Here is a 19,586-nt window from a genome sequence, read left to right as displayed (position 1 = left end):
TTGAGTATGTATGTCTACAGGAGTGGGGCTTGAAAGCAAATTGATTAAAGTTATTTTAATTTAAAAACATGTCAACATTTGTACCTCCTACTGCAGTCTTGAAATTAACATTAAAAGGTACCTCCCTACTAGCTCTCAGTCTGCTTTCTCCCTCTAGCCCTTGTCTGACAACAGCGTTCAGCATGGCGGGGGCCGAGAGATGGGGAGATGACATGTAAATGCTTGTCTGCTCTTATGCTTTTCCCTAGGCATCCGTATTGGCCACTGTCCGACACGGGATATTGAGGTGAATGATTTTTGATTTGACTCACACAGATGTTCTTTTCATCTTGTGTTATCAGAGATCATTATTTTTGTACTTGTATCGCTTCCTTGATGTTTCTAACTAAAGCAGTACTAAACTGTTGTATTTTGTATAATTACATCTTCAGCGTAACTGATAACGAACACGTAGATTTCTTCTCTTAAAAGCAAATTCAGATCACTTTCCTTATCAAAGCACAAGATCAACAATAATGTTAATTTATTCTGGAGTGTTCAACTGTCTCACTCATGAATGGAGCCCCATTTTAAATAATTGTAGAATTACAGAATGGAGCAATTTAGGCTGGAAGGGACCTCAGAAGGGAATCTGGTCCAACTCCCTGCTCAAAGCAGGCTAATGTTGATGTTAGATCAGGTTGCTCATCATAACATAAAGTTTTGATCTTAAAAGCTTGTGTAATGTTTCAAAAAGTCTCCCTCTGAGGAAAAAAAAATACAATCCTTGTACTTCTGTTGATGTGAACCTACATAGCTTAACTGAAGTCAGTCACAGGAACACAGGAGGCAAAACTCCTCGGTTACCACGTCCTTGTGGACTTCTTCCAGATTTATACCAGCCTTGCAAATAACAACATTATTCATACATTTTGGTTTGCAGTTGGAGAAAAATTCAGCTCCATGAATTCTGAGTATCTCTTACGTCTGAGGCTTCTCTTAATCAGATCCAGAGTGAAAGAGCCACATGCTATTTTTCCTCAAAAAAACCCAACCAGTGGGTGAAAAAGGGCTGTTGACTTTGTTACCGTACTTTTTACTCAAGTGGTATTTTAGATGAACATATTGAACATGTTAATAAGCATGTTTTCTGAACAGTGCACTTCTCTAATTTGAGGCCAACAAAAGAGAGGAAAGAAGGAAGATACTGTGTTAGGTACAGAGAAAGGCAGTGAAAGAAAGTTCAGATGATTATACTGTTTTCCAACATGGAAGCCTGGCCTAATCATTGAAGTGATTTCATCACATTCTAAGTCATAAACTTCTGCCTTTGTTTTATACATGCCATTTTGTTTCTCCCTACATTTCACAAGAAGAAATTGCTGAATCTTTTTTTTGTTTTCTGTAAGTAGAATTCTACATTTACTGAGTGTAACTGAAGGCAGAATGTAACCATCTGCATTTTAGCAGAAAACGTTAAGATTATAAAGTGTCTGTTTATTCTTTGGAAAGCAGATACAGCAAAAATTGCATTGCATTTTTAAAGTTTCCTTAATTTTATACCATTTGGTTTTCTATGACACAAATCCTTCATCTTTCTAAGAAATACCAGATTGTGTGGTTTTCTGACTAAAAGTATAATGTCTTGTTAAGGGTATTAAGCCTTATTTTAGTGGCTTTCAGGCATTAATTAAATTATTAATTAAATGATTCTGATCAACAGAAGACAAATACATGGCTTATAAAACTTATTCTACTTTGTAAGTAAGAGAAAAGCAGTAATGCCTTTGTTTTCTTTGCTGTCAGTTTTAACCAATTAGAAAGCAGTCAGGGCAGTGTCTATTTCATTAAAATGTCTGATCTTTGCCAGATTCACTGTCTTCTCGTAAGAGTTACTTCTTTCTGAAGCCACAATAATGTTTCTAGAATGGAAGGCAAGGGAAAGTTGTATTCTGTGGCATTTCCAGAGGTGAGGACCATGTTCTCTTTTCAGACAGTGTGGTCTTTATACATTTCAGCATCAGCCTGATTCCTGTTCGGGGCTGGCACACAGTGTCACTCAGGCAGTGGGTAGGTGGAAACACACGTGTGAGTTACCAGCCGCACTATGGAGGCAACAGCTTCTCTCTTGTGGCGCTGCCCGGTGTGGTATGGGCTCCAAATCAGGTGATGGCAAAGAGGCTGTAGTCACTTTCGTCAGCCCTGAGCCTGTACCCACCTCTGAAACGAGTCCCGAATGCTAAGTCAATAAACCTCCTCAGGCACTGAAGTGAAGCTTGTCCTTAAATGTTTTCCTGAAGCTTAGCACTAGTGATCAACGTCAGGAGGATCAAGTGCTGCAACTGCTTGCAGCCAGAAAATATCCTCAAAATAATTCTTGATGTTAGCGCTTCTGTGCATGAGCTGGTAGGTATTACTAACCAAACACAACACCGTCAGACAATACACGCACTGAAAAAACTGATGAAAATTCTTGATGCAGGGAATTTTTCTTAAATCTTTTCAAGTTAGGTCTTTTAAAGGTAACTTGTCCATATGCATGTTTTGACAGAAATGTCACCACTTCTAAGTTTTGTGCATCATTTAAAAGTACAGAGATTCCTTTTTACTCTGCTGGAGCTCCTCAAGATGAAAATGTGGGTTCTGCCTTTCTCAGAGGTGACTATTACACATTACTGGCTGGAGGAGCCCAGGCATGCAGACCATTCAGGCACGCCACCGCTGACATTCGAAGGGAAATGCTTTCTGCTGCTTCTGAGCATGCATGTTGAATAAGCATCATTCACTTAATATAGTCAGCTTGGGAATTAGATGTTTATCATTAAAATAAGCAGAATTAAACGACTATGCTTAAAAGCATGAAAAGAGTTCATTGTGAATTAGACTGTGCTTGGTACGTACATGCACTGCTTAGCAAAGGTTCGTGCAGACGCAGAGCACTGATGCTTTCGGCCCTAAAATTTTTGTTGAAAGTCATCTTCTAGTCCATCTAGAGTAGATGGACCCCAGTAGCACACGTAAAATGCAGCGAACTCGGGCCTAGTTTCTCAGTTAGCTATCCAGTGTGAATGCACTTTTTTACTCTTCTTCCACAACCTAGTTTCGCTACTTTTTTCATAACTTGTTATGAAGATGTTTGTATGTATGTAAACACACATACGTACAAATATATATGTCTTAAGAAAATGAACCTAGACATTGAAAAAGACCCACATCCAAAGCAAATAGAAAAACCTACAAAAGCTATATAGAGTCTCTTTCTTTTGTCGGCCCTATATACTCTCTCTGGATTCTTACAGGTTTTTTTCACTGCTTTTTATCGCATTCTCATAAAATTATGTAACATTTCCATGTCCAAATTAAATACTAGGCAAACTATTTTCGTCCTATTTCCATAGAACTGCTGTTACTCACCTTCTGTTGGGAATCAAAACGTGAAACTCATCTCCTGTGAAGTTCTGCTCACTTTTAGCACTATCAGGTATATTTTTGCTTTAATAGCTATTGCAGCTCGTATTTACCACCCAGCTACTTTCTCAATGAAAATATTTCCTACCCCTCGTATTGATGTCAGTTAACATCCAAGCGATCCACTACGGAAGTGGTGGTTAGAAATCCGTTAAAGTCAACAACAGGGCTTCAAGCCTGAGTAGAAGCATTTGTTAGCAGGACTACAGTCCTCAACTGTGGATGGGTTTACTTACTTGATCCCTTAGAAAACACAGTCCCGAGAAGTTGTATTGGTTGTATTCTGGTCAAAGCGATGTGAGCGACATAGAGCAGGTGCCAACTGCCAGACAAACACCTGATTTTTTTTGCATTTGTGGGGTACACCTAGGACTTGTTTCAGTATACATTTGGTATCAAGATGCTTTGTACTTTCACGTATTTCCAGGGATTGGAAGCATCTTAGTTCTGCGGGTGCTTTTACACGGGAGGAGGAAAGAGCCAGGACCGTGTGAAGCACCAGCACGCTTGCCGGGGGTATTGCTGTTCTGCTTAAAACGCAGCACGCCCAACCGCAGCAGCGCAAACCCCCGTGGCCCCAGGGTCCGGCTGTGCTTGGTGGTGGGGTGCTGGAGCGCAGACTAGAGATGCTGGGGGGGGGAGAGATGGGGGTGCATCAGTAAATGCCGCGAGCAACAGTAGCAGCCCCAAAGCGCTTGGCCGCGGCACGCGGGCGAGAGCGCGAGGGGGCGCAGGCCGCGCGCGCCGCCGCGCCGGGATTCCCTCAGGGAATGACGTCCCGGCGGCGCGCGTCGATTGGCTGCGCCGCGGCGAGTTCTCCATTTATGGACACATCGCCCGCGCGGCCGGCACGGGGCAGCCGTTGCTGCCGCCGCCTTCCTTTATACTTCCCCCGCCGGCGCTCGCCCCTGCGCTCGCGGGGCCGCCCCGCCCGCTCGGGGCCGCTGCGCCGGGGCTGCCTCCCGCCGCCCCGCCCCGGCGGCGAGCTGCGCGCGCGGGGAGGGCGGGCTCGCTCCCTCCCCTCCCTCCTTCCCTCTCTCCGTCCGTCCCGGGGCGCCGGCGTGTCTGGGCAGAGCCGCGGGCAGCGGAGCGCGGAGGAGCCGCGATGGTAGGCGCGGGGCTCGGCGGGGCTGCGGGCGGCTCTCGCGGGCTGAGCTGGGGGCAGCGCGGGGGGTGGGGGGGCGCCCGGCGGCGGCGGCGGCGGCGGCTCTCGGTGAGGAGAGCGTGGCTGCCTCGGCGCCCGTCTGTTGTGTTTCCTCACGCTTTGCCGGGAAGGGGCTGCGGGCAGCGCTCCCTGCCCCGCGCTGTGGAGGGGCCGCGGCGAGGGGGCGGTTGTGTAACTGGCGCCGGAGTGTGGGAAGCGGGGCCGTGCCAGGCGCTTGCCGGGGCGCAGCCGGCGAGGAGCCAGGGGCTGCTGGCCCCGTGGACCCTGGGTAGGTGCCGCCGCCGGGGCACGGCGGCTTCGCTCTTCAGTCGCGTCCCGAGGCCGTCCGTCCCACCGCGCGGGGCTCGGGCAGGGCCGGCGTCCCCCCGCGCCGTCTGCGGTCTCCCGCCGTCTCTCGCCGTTTGGGGTCTAAAGAGGTTTTGCATGTTGGTGTCCTCCAGTAGGAAAAATCTTGCGGGCAGGTAACGCGACGGCGTTGTTGAACAACAGGTGACGCGTCTCTGCTTCAGACGGTGCTTCTCGAGGGGTTTCTGCCTGGAGACCGCTCCCCCCGAGCTGCTGTTTTCTGGCGCCCGCGTATCAGTGTCTGTTCCGGTCCACTTGCGGGCGGGTGGCCTGGTGACAGGTAGCGAGAAAACTTAGGTGCGTGCAGCAGATGCAACTCCTGAAGCCAGGGTATTTGGGCACTGCAACTGCTGGGTCTGCTAAACCTCTGGTATGATGAGGGGATGCGATACCAGTAAAACACATCAATGCTAGGTTGAGGAAAAGCAGAAGTTCAGCAGCTGAACCTGGTTTATCTTTAGTAATTGACTCCTGATGATTGATAATAGCTTTCATCCTGAAGTAATTCAAGTGGTGATTATGACTACCTGTTACACAAGAACTTAGAATAAAATCCTGTGTGGTAATAAACTAGGCTAAAATCCATAACCTTTAAACAAGTTATTTATTAAAAACTGTTCTAAAGTGGAATACAAAAGATCTGAGAGTTAAGATACTTGGAAAACTCTTGCATTATTCCTACTAAAGCTTAACTAAGGTTCAGTTTTACAGACTGACCAACCAAGTCCTTGTGTATTCAAAGCTTTACTGACTTATGTGGAGCGTTAGCTTGGGCCCTTCACTCCCAATATCTTTTAAAGGATGCCCCTCTTATTACCAGTGCCTGTGCTTTGACTTCCTGAGGCAAGTACAGTTGTGCCTGCTTACACCTATGTTGAGCACAATTCTTTGCTTTAAATAAAGCATTGCAGAGGTTAGGAAGCTAAAATTTCTGTCACAGTCAGCGATAGCGATACCACCAGCTCTTACAGTCCTGTTATTGATAAGGGGCTTTGACTAAGATAGGTACATGTGTTCCCTGTGAGTTGATTGTTTAGCCAGGTGGTTCAAATCAACTCTAACCATAACCTTTGCTCCTCAGTACTTGCTAGGTCACAGACACCTGTGGCACTTAAAGACTTCCTGGTAGAGACTGTGTATCACTGCCTAGGCTGCTGACATGTTAAATGGGGTTGCAGGTCCTTCAGAGATGTCTACCTGTTAACAATAATACTTTGAGATTAGCGAGTCTGTTAGTTGATCTGTTGTGGACTCCATTAATTCCCTTTTAATGCAAGGTTGTAATCAAAATATAGTTCCTGTAAGTACACGTAACTAATTGGTAACATACTCAATGCGTGTTACTTTATCAAAGAAAGAGAACTAGTTTCTTCCACAAGATACCCTTTTCAGGGAACTATTTGGGCAATTGTTCTCCAGCTTTCAATGTGATACTGAAGTAGTCTTGAATTAATCTTTTCACTGTGAGATGTCAAGCTAATGTGAGCTGCATTTTTAAAGATTGTCCATAAGTAATGATTACGAAAAACAATCTTTTCTGGTTTTGAGAAGTACTGCCTTTTCTAAGTATTATGCCCAAACAATTGTTTGATAAACATTAGAAGGTAGTATTTTGTAACTTAGAAAGCTGACAGAAGGATTGCCTGGCAGGACTTACAATGACTGCTTACGAACATGAATCACGCTCCTAATATCCTGAAACTTTATACTCATTCTCTGCGCTGTATAAAAAATTCACATTATTTCCCGTATTTTTGTCTTGACAATTTTGATTTCTGTGGAGGGGGGAAAAAGCAGAATGTCATAGGAGTGCTTTGTGTTCTCTAAATTAGGTCTTTTCTGCCATATGGTCTCTGTAGACCTTAGAGTGAACTTTTCCTGTTCTGACAGGGTCTGCAGTGCAGGGTGCCGAGTTACCACTGACATCAGTTGTAGTTGTTTTCATGCTTCTCAGGCAGTCTGATACAGTGGAGCATATAAAGGTGACGCTGGCGTAAATGTGCCTTCTTCTCTAGCCTCTGTGTCATGGTGCATTGAGCCGTTTAGGTCTGCTGGCAGGATTGTGCAGCTCTGTGCAACTTAGCAATATGTGTGCACTATGTATGCTGGTTTATTTTTAATCCAAATCAATAGCTATATCCGGTTAACAGTGTGGTTTCAGGAGGAGATCTGCAGACATGGAATGGGTGATCTGTTTCATGGCTGTACGCTGCACTACAAGGTGGGAATGGGTAACAGTGGGGCAAAACTACATTAAAGCTGACAGTTTTAAGGAACATGTGGCAACTTGAAATTTTTCTCTTGAAATGCATCCATCTTGTTAACTTTGCATTTCAATTTCTTAAATTCAAAATAAACTAGAGCCTCTAACAGCTTAGCTGCAACTTGTAAGTCTTCAAAAATGTGTATTATTATGTAAGTGTAAAGTAGTCCCACTCCAGTGAAGGACTGGATCCTTAAAGTTCGGGAAACCTCTCAGCAAAACTAAGCTGAAACTTGCTTGAAGTGAAACGTAAGGTCAGGTGAACTTTATGCAACTTTTGCTTTTATACTGTGAGTTTGGACCTTCATAGTGTCATTAGGTAGTTCATGGAGGTGCATTGGAGGATCTTATCTGAAGTTGGGTAGAGAATCATGTTACAAAAACAATCTTGTTATGTTAATGTGACAATGTGGTCTTGAACCTTTCATTTAAAGTAGCTCTGTAGTCTTCAGGGAAAGATTGTTCCCCTCAGTACTGTCAGCTGGCTTTGACTCTCAAGGATAAAACATTGAACATTAATCAGCAAACATAATACTGTTTCTGAAGCATAAACTGCTACCATATTTATTAAAAAAAAAACACACAAAAGCCAAAACACAAAACCAAATAAACACCCCGACAACAACCTATCAGCGATCAATTTTGCCTGCTTTTGCATAATCTCCATTCTAGATTACTTCTACTGAAGTTTTGTACCACTTTGTTGGGGAGAGTGAGAAGGGAATGCTCCAAGAGAAAGCAGGCTCAGTAGTATCTGGTGTAACTCAAATTGTCAAGTAAGCCAGGGTTGTCTAATTCACTTATGTTAAGAAAAAAAAAAAGCGTTCCTATGTTGCCTTTAACCAGCATTTCAATGCTAAGCCTTTTTCTGTAGCACTGCTGTCAGTATGTGCATTATATCTGCGCATATTTGGTGTCTTCCTGTTTCCACCTCTTCAACAAAGATGGAAGGTTAATTCTTAAACAGGAACCTTTTTACAGCAGTTCAACATAGCTTGACATCAGTAGAGGTCAGATATTTATAGCCCAATCCAGCAAGATGCTGGGGATGTCTTGATTACATGTAGTGCATATGAAAGTCTGCAGAAATGAAAATAACTCAATAAGCCTGAAAGGACTTGCTAGCCTTTAGGATTTGGTCCTAAAATAGCTAATGTGTGATGTGAGCTGGGACCTTATACTATCTTAAGTCTTTTTCCTGCAAGAAAGTCTCAAGCAAGGCACCGATGCTTCTGTATTTGAAGGGTGCTTCCCTGTCTGGTGCTGCAGACAGTAGCATAAGCTCAAACCTTGCTCTCTGCCAAATGTGGAATAGTGGAGAGGGTAACAGCATGTGCTTTGCATTATGTCTAGAGGTGCATTAATGGAAAATCTTCCAGCTATACAGTATTTCTGTCTGGCTGATATATAAAATATAATAAAACACAGTAGCATGTTCAGTAGCAAAGCTAGTGATTCTTACTTGATGGGTTTTGTTTAGGTTTACATTGTGTGTGTGCTTGTCTCTGTTTCTTTCTAGTTTAGATCTCTAGAATGGCTTATGGATATATTGTGTATGTTAGAGCACTTTTTCAGAAAACACTAATGTATGCAGAATGTTACCCAAATGCAGCTTTTGCAGCTGAAAACTGAACACATGATTGTATATGTATGTACATCTTAGGCATTTTTCTCAATTTCTTTTGCCTTCCAGAATTGCTTCCCCTGCCCCTCCATGTATAACTAGTTTGTTGTGAAGGAAGTGAGGTGATAACGGTATTAGAAGTTAAACTAAACTATTTGCAGCCACTTTTTCTTAACTTGAAGGGATAACTTGCCCCAGTCTTACTGCCTCGCCTTAAAGCATTGCTGCATATGTGGAATGGGGAAGTTAAAACAAGCTTTTTAGAGCCTTTATGATAGCTAGCCAGTGAAATGTTGTCAAGCTTTTATTGAGTTCTCAGTAAAATCTTAGTAATATTCTCATCTTAACATGGAAAGTATGTTTCCTTGCTTGAAACACTAAGAAGTTGCACATCTCTTTAGAGAAGTCTTCTCAGCTCCTTTTGTAATAATTTCAAGTATTTTTCCATCATAAATGCCAGTTTAATCTCTTCCCAGTTTTAGGAGTTAGTGTAAAAGTGACATCAATCTAAGTGGTTGTGCACTGCTCTATCCAAGTTATATCAAAGAATAAAGGTTTTTGTACTTTTCTATTCCCAATTTCAGTGTAAGGAAACAGAAATGCCTGCATGTTTAGATTTGCTTTCTAATATAATGTGTGTATTACTAATGTACAGATAACATGTAAATAAACATCTTCAGAGCTACAGAAGAGTCCCTTATATCAATAAAACCTGATTAGTTTTAGTTGCTGCATCTGATGAGGAAGGGAGCAAAAAAGTAAGAGAGAATCTTTCTTCTTAAGCTCCTAGCTCTTACACTTACTTTGCCAAGGTTGCTGGGTGACTCTAGGAGTGAGCTTACTGTAGTTACATGAAGAGTTCTGACACAGATAGCTGTAGTTCTGCTGATAGAGACTAGCCTGAAATCTGGCTTACTGTGGCTGTAAGTTGTCAGGTTTTTGCTTACCCTTTGGTTCTGGTTGTTGCCATAATACATGGCTTACAAATGACAAACTGGTCTGCTTTTCTTTTCAGTTTCCTAAAATGCTACTGTAATGCAATACTTCAGTCTGGTTTTTTTAGGAAGCTGGATTCTAGATGTAGATAGTGTGTGGCTACTGGAAAGCATTAAGAGCTATGTTAGAAAGGGATTTTGCACCTAATTAAAACAGGTTTTGTTCTGGGAGTTAACAGCGCAACATTAGAAGGAGTGAAATCAAAGAAGCAGTTCTCAGAACTGGGAAGAATGTGTGTGGGTTTTTTACAAAAATAAGGATTTGGAAAATAGTTCAGTCCCTCTGCAAACACAGAAATCACTAGGCATAGGCTTTGGCAAGGAAGGGTTGGTTGCAGTATTGTTAACTCTTTGAATGAAGCCACTTTGTGCTATCCAAAGTCTCACCTTGAATATGAGCAGCAAAGGTTTACATCAGTGTAAAAGGCTAAACCTTATGGGGAAAATCATATAAAGGTTCTCTTACACATTTTCTCATCTGTTGGAGGTCATTCATTTCCTCACTATCTTATTGTCTGCCAAGGAGCTTTTCTGGTCGATGCTGGTCACTAGCAAATGACCAGCATTTCTGTTACTCCTGTGAAAGTGTCTTTTTACTGCTTGCGTATGGAGAGGTATTACAGGTGTATGGGCTGCTTGCGAATTTTTGAAACTGCTGTAGCCAAAGGACTCTGTTAGCTGTTGTATGTTGTTTGGCTTTTATTATTTCTACTACATGGGTGTAAAAGTATTAACAAATATCAGAGAAACATGGCAGAAAGTAAACAAAAATTTTCTCCCTATCTTAAGATCAGAACCGAGAGCTGTCTCTTACTCCGAGTTTAGACATTCACCTCACCTAATCGTTAGGACTCTTGCGCAATCTTAGCCTCCTGTTGCACTCCTGGGGGAGCTTGGGCGTGAGGGAGCTGTATTTTAGTCAGACCTTCCTGGGCTCAGTTCAGTCTTTCCCATCTCCTGCTCCCTTCCCCCACGTTCCTGAGATGCCAATCACTGTCCTGCCCAGGAAGTACAGCTATCGCTCATCTCCTGACTCACCCTCATCTTCTAGCTTTCCTATCCTCCACCTACTGATTTCCTCCCCTTCTCCTACCCTCACCTCTCTAAAAATGCAAATATCCCTTGGGGAGACAAGGTGTGCAGTCATGTCCTGGCAGTGCATGGGATCTGTTCTCTCTGCTTGACTGTCATTACTGTGGTAGGAAAAGGTTTCTTAGTCTAAGGCATTTCCACACACTGAACATTACAGGTGTGTTCTGCTTATTTTACTAAATATGCTTCAAACAAGTGTGTAAATGGCTTTGGAGTTTGCTTCATGTACAACAGCAAGTACATCTAAGCTCAAGACTATCTAATGTAAATAGCCTAGGAAGGCAGGCGTGGTCAAGGATCTTTTTCCAAAGACATAGTAGCATTTAACTGGCATTAAAAGTGTTGGTGTTTGGGTTCATACACTTTACAGTTTATTTCTAAAAGAAAATTTCTGAATTGATATTTTTTAATTGAAACTGAAAATGCTTTTTTAAACAAAGCCAATGGGAGAGCTGACAAGGAAAGCAGTATTGGTAATTGGAGCATGAGTCAGAGTTATCATCAGAAGTGATGCTTATTAGGAAGCATGCTTAAGAGGTACTTTTAAGTTCGAAGAATTGCCTACTAACATAACTAACTAAATTCAACAACTAAATGTGAACTTTAAAGTTAAAGCCAGACATTAGCAGATCTTGAGCATGCTTCGTGATCAATGCCATTCTGGAAGTGTAAAAAGAACTATAAAACAGGTCTGGTGCTCTGCTCTCCTGTCATCTGGGTGATCCTTCAGCTGCCAGAAGTGTCTCTGGTGAAAGCCACTTCTGGCTGTTAGGGGAACAATGTGAAAGGCGACAGCTTTATACTCTTGGGGTGGGATGATGATAGATCTTTCTTTAGCCTACTTCAGCAAAAAAAGGAACATAAATGGTTTATGCAAAAGCATGTGCTTCTAGAAGCTATTTTGATGCTTTGTTCAGCAATCTGAAGTCTAAATGAGAGGTTTTTGTTGGCATCCTTCAAACAGGACTAGCAGTCTTGTAGTGACTAGCTGCACTTGTCCCTGTACGGGAAGTGTGAGGGTTTTTTTCCTTGCCAGCTCAGAACTGAATCACCTTCGTCAGCTGAGCCTGAGTCTGTAACCAGTTCCCGGTTAGCCTTCTCTAATTTAAGTGTTGAAGTCATATTCAAGTCTGAACAATGCAGACTGATATCCTTTATAAAACATGTCAAATGTTCTTAACACTCAGGATTTTAAATCTTTCATGCTTGTGTCTTATGAAATAATATGCTGCCAGATGTTTGATCCTGCACCTAGGACAGTCTTCTGTTTTCAATCTGACATTCCACAACATTTGTGAGGCTTTAAATTCTAGGCAGTTTACTGGTGCACGCTGTTATCTTTTGCAGTGATTTATGTCTCTTCCTGTGCTTTGAGTTGTATATTGGTAATAGCAGAAATACAGAAAGATGGAAGTTGGGACTTCTTGTCAGTGATATATTTACAGTGCCAAGCAGTAGTCAAGAATTTGTCTCATCTTGTTTTGGTTTTTTTCCTGCCTTGAAGGATACAAGTCTGCACAAATACCTAAGTGCTTCCAAATTTGCTTTTGCAGTAACTCTTAACTCTGCTATTCCCAACTTTGTGAAGAAGTTTGCTGATACAAAGTATATTTGAGTTTCTTTTAACAAATGCTGCCAACACATCTAAAGTCCTTTGGGTTGCGACCCCTGTACACTCCAATAGCTCATTTGGTAAGAAAGTACTACTCATCTGGGGGGTTAGTAGGGAGGTTCCAAGGTCAAAAGTTTACCTAAGTATTGTAAACATGTATATGTACAGCATTAGCATTCTGTTAGCTGTTGGGCTTTGAGCTGTTGTGGTTCTTCTGGCATGGACTGAATGCCTTTTGATCACTCGGGTTTTGGACTGTCTTATTGCAGATGTTTTGGTATATGAACCAGAAAATACTTCATTTGCTAAGTGAAAGCAGTCTTCTTGAGGCATATTGAAGAAGTACTTTCATTAAACCTAATCTTAAAGGCCATTTCACAGTACTCAAAAGCATGTGCATACTTTTACATTTGAGTATTTGTTTTTTCTTTCAATATTTGAGAAGAATTTGATTTGTCTGTTTATCAGTCATGAAAGAATTTGTTTTCCTGTACTGTATCCCCAATTGTATTCAGTACATACCTAAAGAAAGGGAAATATGCAAAAGTATTTATAACAGTAGCTGAAGACAGTCATACTTATAGTACAGATATAATTAAAGTAAATGGGGGATTTCAAATTTGGTGAGATTCATTCCAGAAAGGATATAAAGCTACAAAACCACCCATCCTTGCTTTCTGAGCACAGAGGTACTAGCTGTCTATATAGTCTGAATTAGTAAATAATTCTACAGTATCTTCTGGTAAGGCCAATGAAACATGGATTTTGCATAATTATTTCTGCTGTCTTGGTATCAATGCTTACAAATTGCTATCTAAATATAGATCATGTTTTTGAAGGAACTAATGATAGGATGCGATCATCTAGGGAAAAAACTAGTCACGGGAATCCATCATTGTGTTGGACTCTTGTATCATATTTAGTTCTATAATTTTTGTTGCTTCTTGATAGTACAGTTTTTATGGAAGCAAGTTAGATTGACACAGTAGTCCTGTCAGGAAAATTCTGATATTTTTCCTACCATAATTTGAATTAAAAATTTGGATGCTGTGGAAACTGATGTATTACAAAGCATGATTTTATTACATATAGCTTCTATACCATATAATATCCTGCTGACACTGTACTCATGTAAACTTGATTAGTTCCTGAATTCTGAATTGCTTTAATCCATGAAAACAAATATTTGACTTTACCAATTAAAATACAGTAGACCCACTAAGAACAGAGTTACTTCAGCTAGATTTTTTTTTTCGCCACTTAAACTGTGCCTTATGCATAGTCACGTTTCCAGAACTTGATGCTGTATTGTTGGTAGTCTCCAAAGCCTTTTTCAGTGCTTCCCCTCAACTTTAAATACACGCTGGGAACTACTATATTGGTCAATAATTGCTAGATTCAGCAAACCAAAGATTCCTACAAAAACATTCTGGTCTTTGCAGTGGAAAAGTCAAAATAACTCCTCAGGGTAGGGCAATTCGGATGTTTTCAGTTTTTGAGGGTATCCTGGCTGTTCTTTGTGTAACCTGCAAGAATTGAATAGACTGGAGTAAGGTAACTTTTTGGAATTCATGCGCCCTGGTGGGTGGGAAGGTACAGGCCTACTGCTACAGAGTAGCAGCTTAAACCTGCTGAGATGTCTATGGCAAAGGAGCTAAAAATGCATAAATCTATCCTGAACTGTATCCAGACTGTTAGCTGTTTACTTGCTGTGCAGTGGCTGTTGGCTTTGCAAAGCATCTCTTCCCACTTCTTCCTTGGGTAGCCAAGAGTTCCTAATTACAGATGCTTAAAGCCCACATCTGCTAGTTGAGCTAGTAAGGGGTGGCATTAGCACACAGTGCTTATGTGAGGAGCAACATTTTTCTTCCAGCTGAGTGATGGGACTCAGCGGGCCCCTCAGGGTTCATATTTGATGGCCAGTGTCACATTCTACTTACCAATGGTTGAAGGCAAAGTCCCTGCAGGAACAATGTTTCAGAAACCTGTAAGGACCCAAGTCCCATTCTGTTGGTGATCCTAGGTTATAGGAATAGACTATCAGCAAATAGACTTTGCTCTTGAAATTGGAGTTGCAGTAACTTCTACAGACTATGCTATTTGTTACGGGTTTTTAAGACAAAGTAGGCTTGACACAGGGGAAAAGTTAACTTGAATGTTGTTTATAACAAATGGTGGTCCTGTTATGACACTGCTTATGTCTGTGGAGGTCTGATTTGAGATTTGGCCTTTAATGAGCAAAGCCTTGAGTTCCATTTAAAGCAGAGTTGCGTGGGGGGAAGGGGGAATGACTTCATTGTAGGAGAGGCCACTGCTTTTGCTATTTTGCTGTGTTTCACTTGTTTTTGTGGTTGCAACCCAATGCTGAGACAAAGAGTTCAAGGCATGATCATTTTCAGATGAGAGGCTAGGGATAGGCCTTTAGCAGAGCAAGTCAGATTAGAAGTGCACCTAACCAAGTGAAAGAGGACTCAACAGTGCCTGAGTATCCAATATGTGGAACTCAAGATATGTTGAGTATGTTTCTAGCAACTAAGTCTGGTTTCTTAAGCAGCTTAGATATTAGTCTATAACTGTCACTCTTGTCTTAGAGCACTATGTAATAATGTATATCTGCATGGCAATAAAGAACTAGGTCCAATATACTAGAGAAAAGAATTGGCTCAGTTTGATGCTTGCTTTAAATAACAATTAAATTGGCATATATGATGCTATGTGGCTAACAAAACTTACATTTGATACAACTGAAAAGGTTTCTGTTGTGGTTTAAAAAAGTACATACAATAATGGAGGTTAGTTAATCTGTTCTAGCTTAAAGCTGCCTTCAAACACACAGAATATGTATTCTCTACAGAATTTACTGTAGTCTCCACTGACCTTGGCCTCAATCTCAGGAATATGTTTAACAAAGTGCGTGAGCCTCTTGTGAGGCTACAAAGTGGTTAAACTTAAGTAGCACACAGTAGAGAATGGATTAATTATTTTATGTAGATAGTACTATTGTTAACTGACAGCTTTAACATTGAAAGGAATACTTGGTTTACCAATTCCTAGTGTCAGTTACCCAGCTGACTTCTCCAGAAGTCTCAAAGCTGTTCCCATGAGTACTACTTTTTAAAGCTTTTGTAGTGGTAAATAGGAATTCTGGTTCCAGGGCTCTTAATGCCTGAAATACCAGCACACCCAGTCCACAGAGACCTGATCTCAATATGCAGAATAAGTTCATGACCAGCAGTGGTTTCTTCCTGTCGTTTACTTTGTGTATTTATTCTTGGTTCATTCTAGGAACACTTGAGAGGAAACAGAAGAACAGTGGCTACTTATTCCCATATTTGGTATTGTTCTAGACAAAATGAACATCCTTCACTAAAAGAGAGGGGTGATACAGTGTTTCTGGACAATCTAATCTTCCTCAAACCATGGGTTAATCTTGGCAGAGTCACGTCGGGTCTATTTTCTTTGTAGCTGTGTACAGTGCAGTTTTCTACATGGAGTTACAGTGATGTTAAGCCGTTAGGTGGTACTAATGGGATGGATTAAGATAAGTGGGCTTATACTAAAAGCTTGTCTTTACAAGTCCTTGTTCTACAGCAGAGCTTCCATTAGTCTATACATTAGTAGTGGTGTATTTTAAATTATGAAGAATTGGAATTAGTGGAGGTTACAAAGTACTTCTAGTGAAATGAACACTCAGCCTTTAATTGCTGATAGTGGAAGAGGAAAGAATAATTAAAACATCAATGTCAGTTGCACCTCCTAATTTGCTCCTTGTTTTTTTTTTTTTTCCTTGATACCTGTACTTGGGTGGTCTCATGTTGTATTCTGTATTCCCAGTACAGACTGTGGTGGGGGGGAACCCCAAGCCCTACACCTGGTTTCTTAAACAGTCACTAATAAAGCCATACTGAGGAAGAAGCAAATACAGTGTACTTCAGAAAAGCATTGTAATCACTAGAAATGTACTCCCTACTTCCTGCTGAAATAGCTAGCTGCCTTACCTGCTCCCATGCAATTCACCAGTAAAAATACAAATTAATTCGCTGATAGCAGATTTTGATCTTTAGTTTAGGAGTCCTGAGCTTGACCTCTTCTTGTTCTTAAGTATTGCAATCTGTACTTAAACTCAGACTAAATAAAGTTCAGCTGCATGTGTCAGACTGCCCGAAATTAAGCCATTATGGATACAGTCTTGACAGCACTAAAAACTTCCAATTCTGGATAAGAAAGGAATGTCTGAAACCCACCCAGAAGAGCAGAACACAACATAATTCTAAATCCCTGTTTCAATGACGTGGGATAAGTTTATAGACTTAAACAACTTTTTTGCAGTCCTGAAAGTTTCTTTTGTGGAAAGGAATTTAAGAGCTGTTTATTCTGAAAACAGTCTTAACTGTGTGAAAGATGACAAGTGCTGAAGCAAGTACATTTGGGCTATATTGACGGTACAGCCTGTACCCTTAGTGTATAGGCAGATGCTTCATAAACCTTTTGCCATCATTAAGGATATTTTGATGAATCTGTTCTGAAGGTAGTAGTTTGAATGTAATAGAGAAGCATGTTGTTACTGCAATTAATGAATTAGTCATGAATAGCTATTTAGTCTGACACACCTTGAGAGTGTTCACCTAATTAAATCAGTTTTTCTTTTGTTCAGATAATTTCTTAATGATACAGACTGAGGCATTTTTGCACCTGAGGCCATTAGGTAACTTTTTCACTTGACTTGTCCAGTACATGGGTTTGTTCTCAGACCAGAATACGTTTAAAATTGAACAAGCAGTTAGCAGGCTTATCCTGCTACTATATGGAAGGATTTTTCTTTGTGCTGAGTGTGGCTGGAGTCCAGCCTGGGACTGCAAGGGACAAAGCAAGCTGAACTGCTCCCATCAGTTTGATTGTAACTTGCCTATTGTGGTTAGTACTGGATCTCTGATACTCAAGAATAGTTAAATATAACTTAGTGTGGGGGAAAAGAGACTTCAATCAAAAATACCAGTGGTAACTTTCTACTGTTCTAGAATGCACTTAAGACTTTGGGGAGTTCTTCTTAGTCTGCACTTCAAAATATGTAGCTGGAGAGTCAGTAATTGGGGTGTTAACTACCTGTTGTGACGTAGCTACTACGGTTGTGAATTTTACATCTGAAGCAGACAGTATTTTGGAAGAATATCTACTTTTATTTCAAAATTATTTTATCTGGGGACTACAATTAGATCTTGAAGTTAGAAGTCAAGATTATTGGTTGTTTTTTTTCCTAGGGCTTTGAAAGTATTTTGTCATTCTGCTCTTTACAGATGTAGAGTAGTAGGCTATCTATAAAATACTAATCCTGTTGCTGTTTGCTCGTTGAGATTGCAGGTGTACAAACAGGAAAAGAAAAAACAAAGGGGAAGTTAATATCATCTGATTGCCAAAACAAAAAAGCACCAATTCAGTAGCTAAAATTATGTTCAAAGCTGGTAACAGGATACAGTGAACAATGAAGAATGTTTTTTACGTTCTATAGCTAAATGTGTCCTTTTAGGGCTTGTTTTGCAATTATTCTTGACCAATTGAAACTCTTGAGGTGGGCAGAAGTTTACCTCATTTAAATGAACCCACTTACTTTTTTTGGCATGGTATCTCAATGAGATGCCTAGTCACTTATTTTTCATCCTTGATATTTTTGAAGACTTGGGAATACACTCAAGGACTATAAACTACTCATTTTTTTAAGTCGGAGCAAGTCAGTGCCTGTAAGTATTAGAACTGGCAGGTGGGGGAGTACTTTCTGTTGTTCTATCCATTTGCTACTGTAGCTGTAATAAAACATATTATTTTCCCCTTTATTCTTCTTCCTGTCTTCCAGTCTCTAGTGTGACAGTGTGTGAGAACCTCACTGAAGTACCAGAGCTGTGCAGAGCCTCCATGATCACTCTCTCTGTGGATGTTGTTTTGTTCTGGTGCTATTTTAATAAGGAAGTACTGGGGAATATATCTAAGGGGCATATTCCTAACAGCTGCCATGGTCTCTGTGTTGTGGAGCTCTCCTAGGAGCCTAAATAATCTATAGTGTGTGAGAGGGCTGGAATCCTCTGCTGGTTTTGACAGACAACGTATTCAAACTACATTATGCCCTCTGTGATGGCAGTATAACTTGGTCTGTAATAGGCTGTATGACAGATCCTACTTTCTCAAATAGGAAAGAGAATAAGGGGAATAAATCTAAGAGGGAATGGTGGGATGGTCTGGGTTGGTGAGATGGTGGGAGTCTTGTCACATCCAGCCATCTGCTTCCAATTTTGATGTGAAGTTCTGCTCCTTCAGTTCTACCTTAATACTCTTTCTATCTGTTATAAGCATTCAATATTGCTGATGAAACTGGTTCAGTCTAACATCTTCTCTGATTCTAAACTTTTATAGGAAACCTGTGCTTATCCTCATTCCCGTTGATCAGCCACGTGACTGAAATACTTGGCCTGACTCTGGTCTTACCTCTTGGCTTCTGCAGTTGTCTTCCACAAGCTTTCACTTCTACATCTTTAACTTTCAGCAAGCCTTTACAGAGGTCTTCTGTCTTCAGCTGCAAATCCCAAAGGGCATGCTCCACTTTGTTACAGACTTCCAGGGTGATTTTGGGGTTTGTCCCTTAAATGTTTTCTGTAATAGTATGTAATGTGATGTATAAGCTATGCCTTTACTAGTAGTTCTAAACAGGTTTAACCTTGCCCAGACGACGGTTCTAAAATGGTGTATGTAAACATTGGAACATTTTTCTGGTCCCATTTAAAGCACAGATTTCTATGGTAGCGCATACTAATGGGAAGCTTGCAGTGAAACACACTGTATAAAGGCAAAGAAGTTTATTTTGTACTTTGCAATAAGGTGATGGAGATGAAAATGGATGTACAAACGTTATCTCCATTCATGAACTCGGTTCTATGAGTAAGTCATGTTATTACTTAAATGCCTGTATATGAAACATATGACTTTAACAGTAGATGAAAAACTAGTTTTTATCTTTGTAGTACTCCTTACAGTTACTGCTACGGGGTGTTGGAGAA

The 19,586-nt window shown here is 41.1% G+C and overlaps 1 protein-coding gene across 2 annotated transcripts in view; it reads left to right on the top strand.

Moving 5' to 3' along the window:
• The first annotated feature begins 4,509 nt into the window (after window positions 1-4,509).
• MYO1E (myosin IE) overlaps window positions 4,510-19,586 on the top strand; it is a 98,508-nt gene continuing 83,431 nt past the window's right edge. For both annotated transcript variants that reach the window (XR_012996194.1, XM_076348304.1), the window contains exon 1: window positions 4,510-4,555. Coding sequence is in view for 1 of the 2 variants with exons in the window: in XM_076348304.1 (XP_076204419.1) it covers window positions 4,553-4,555 (3 nt within the window). In the remaining variant the exon portion in view is untranslated. The remainder of the gene's footprint in view (window positions 4,556-19,586) is intronic.

The sequence above is a fragment of the Aptenodytes patagonicus genome, chromosome 10, assembly GCF_965638725.1.
Source record: "Aptenodytes patagonicus chromosome 10, bAptPat1.pri.cur, whole genome shotgun sequence".
NCBI classification, from domain to species: Eukaryota; Metazoa; Chordata; class Aves; order Sphenisciformes; family Spheniscidae; genus Aptenodytes; species Aptenodytes patagonicus.
Note: the sequence above shows the minus strand (reverse complement) of the source record. Positions and strands in the feature narration are given on the sequence as shown.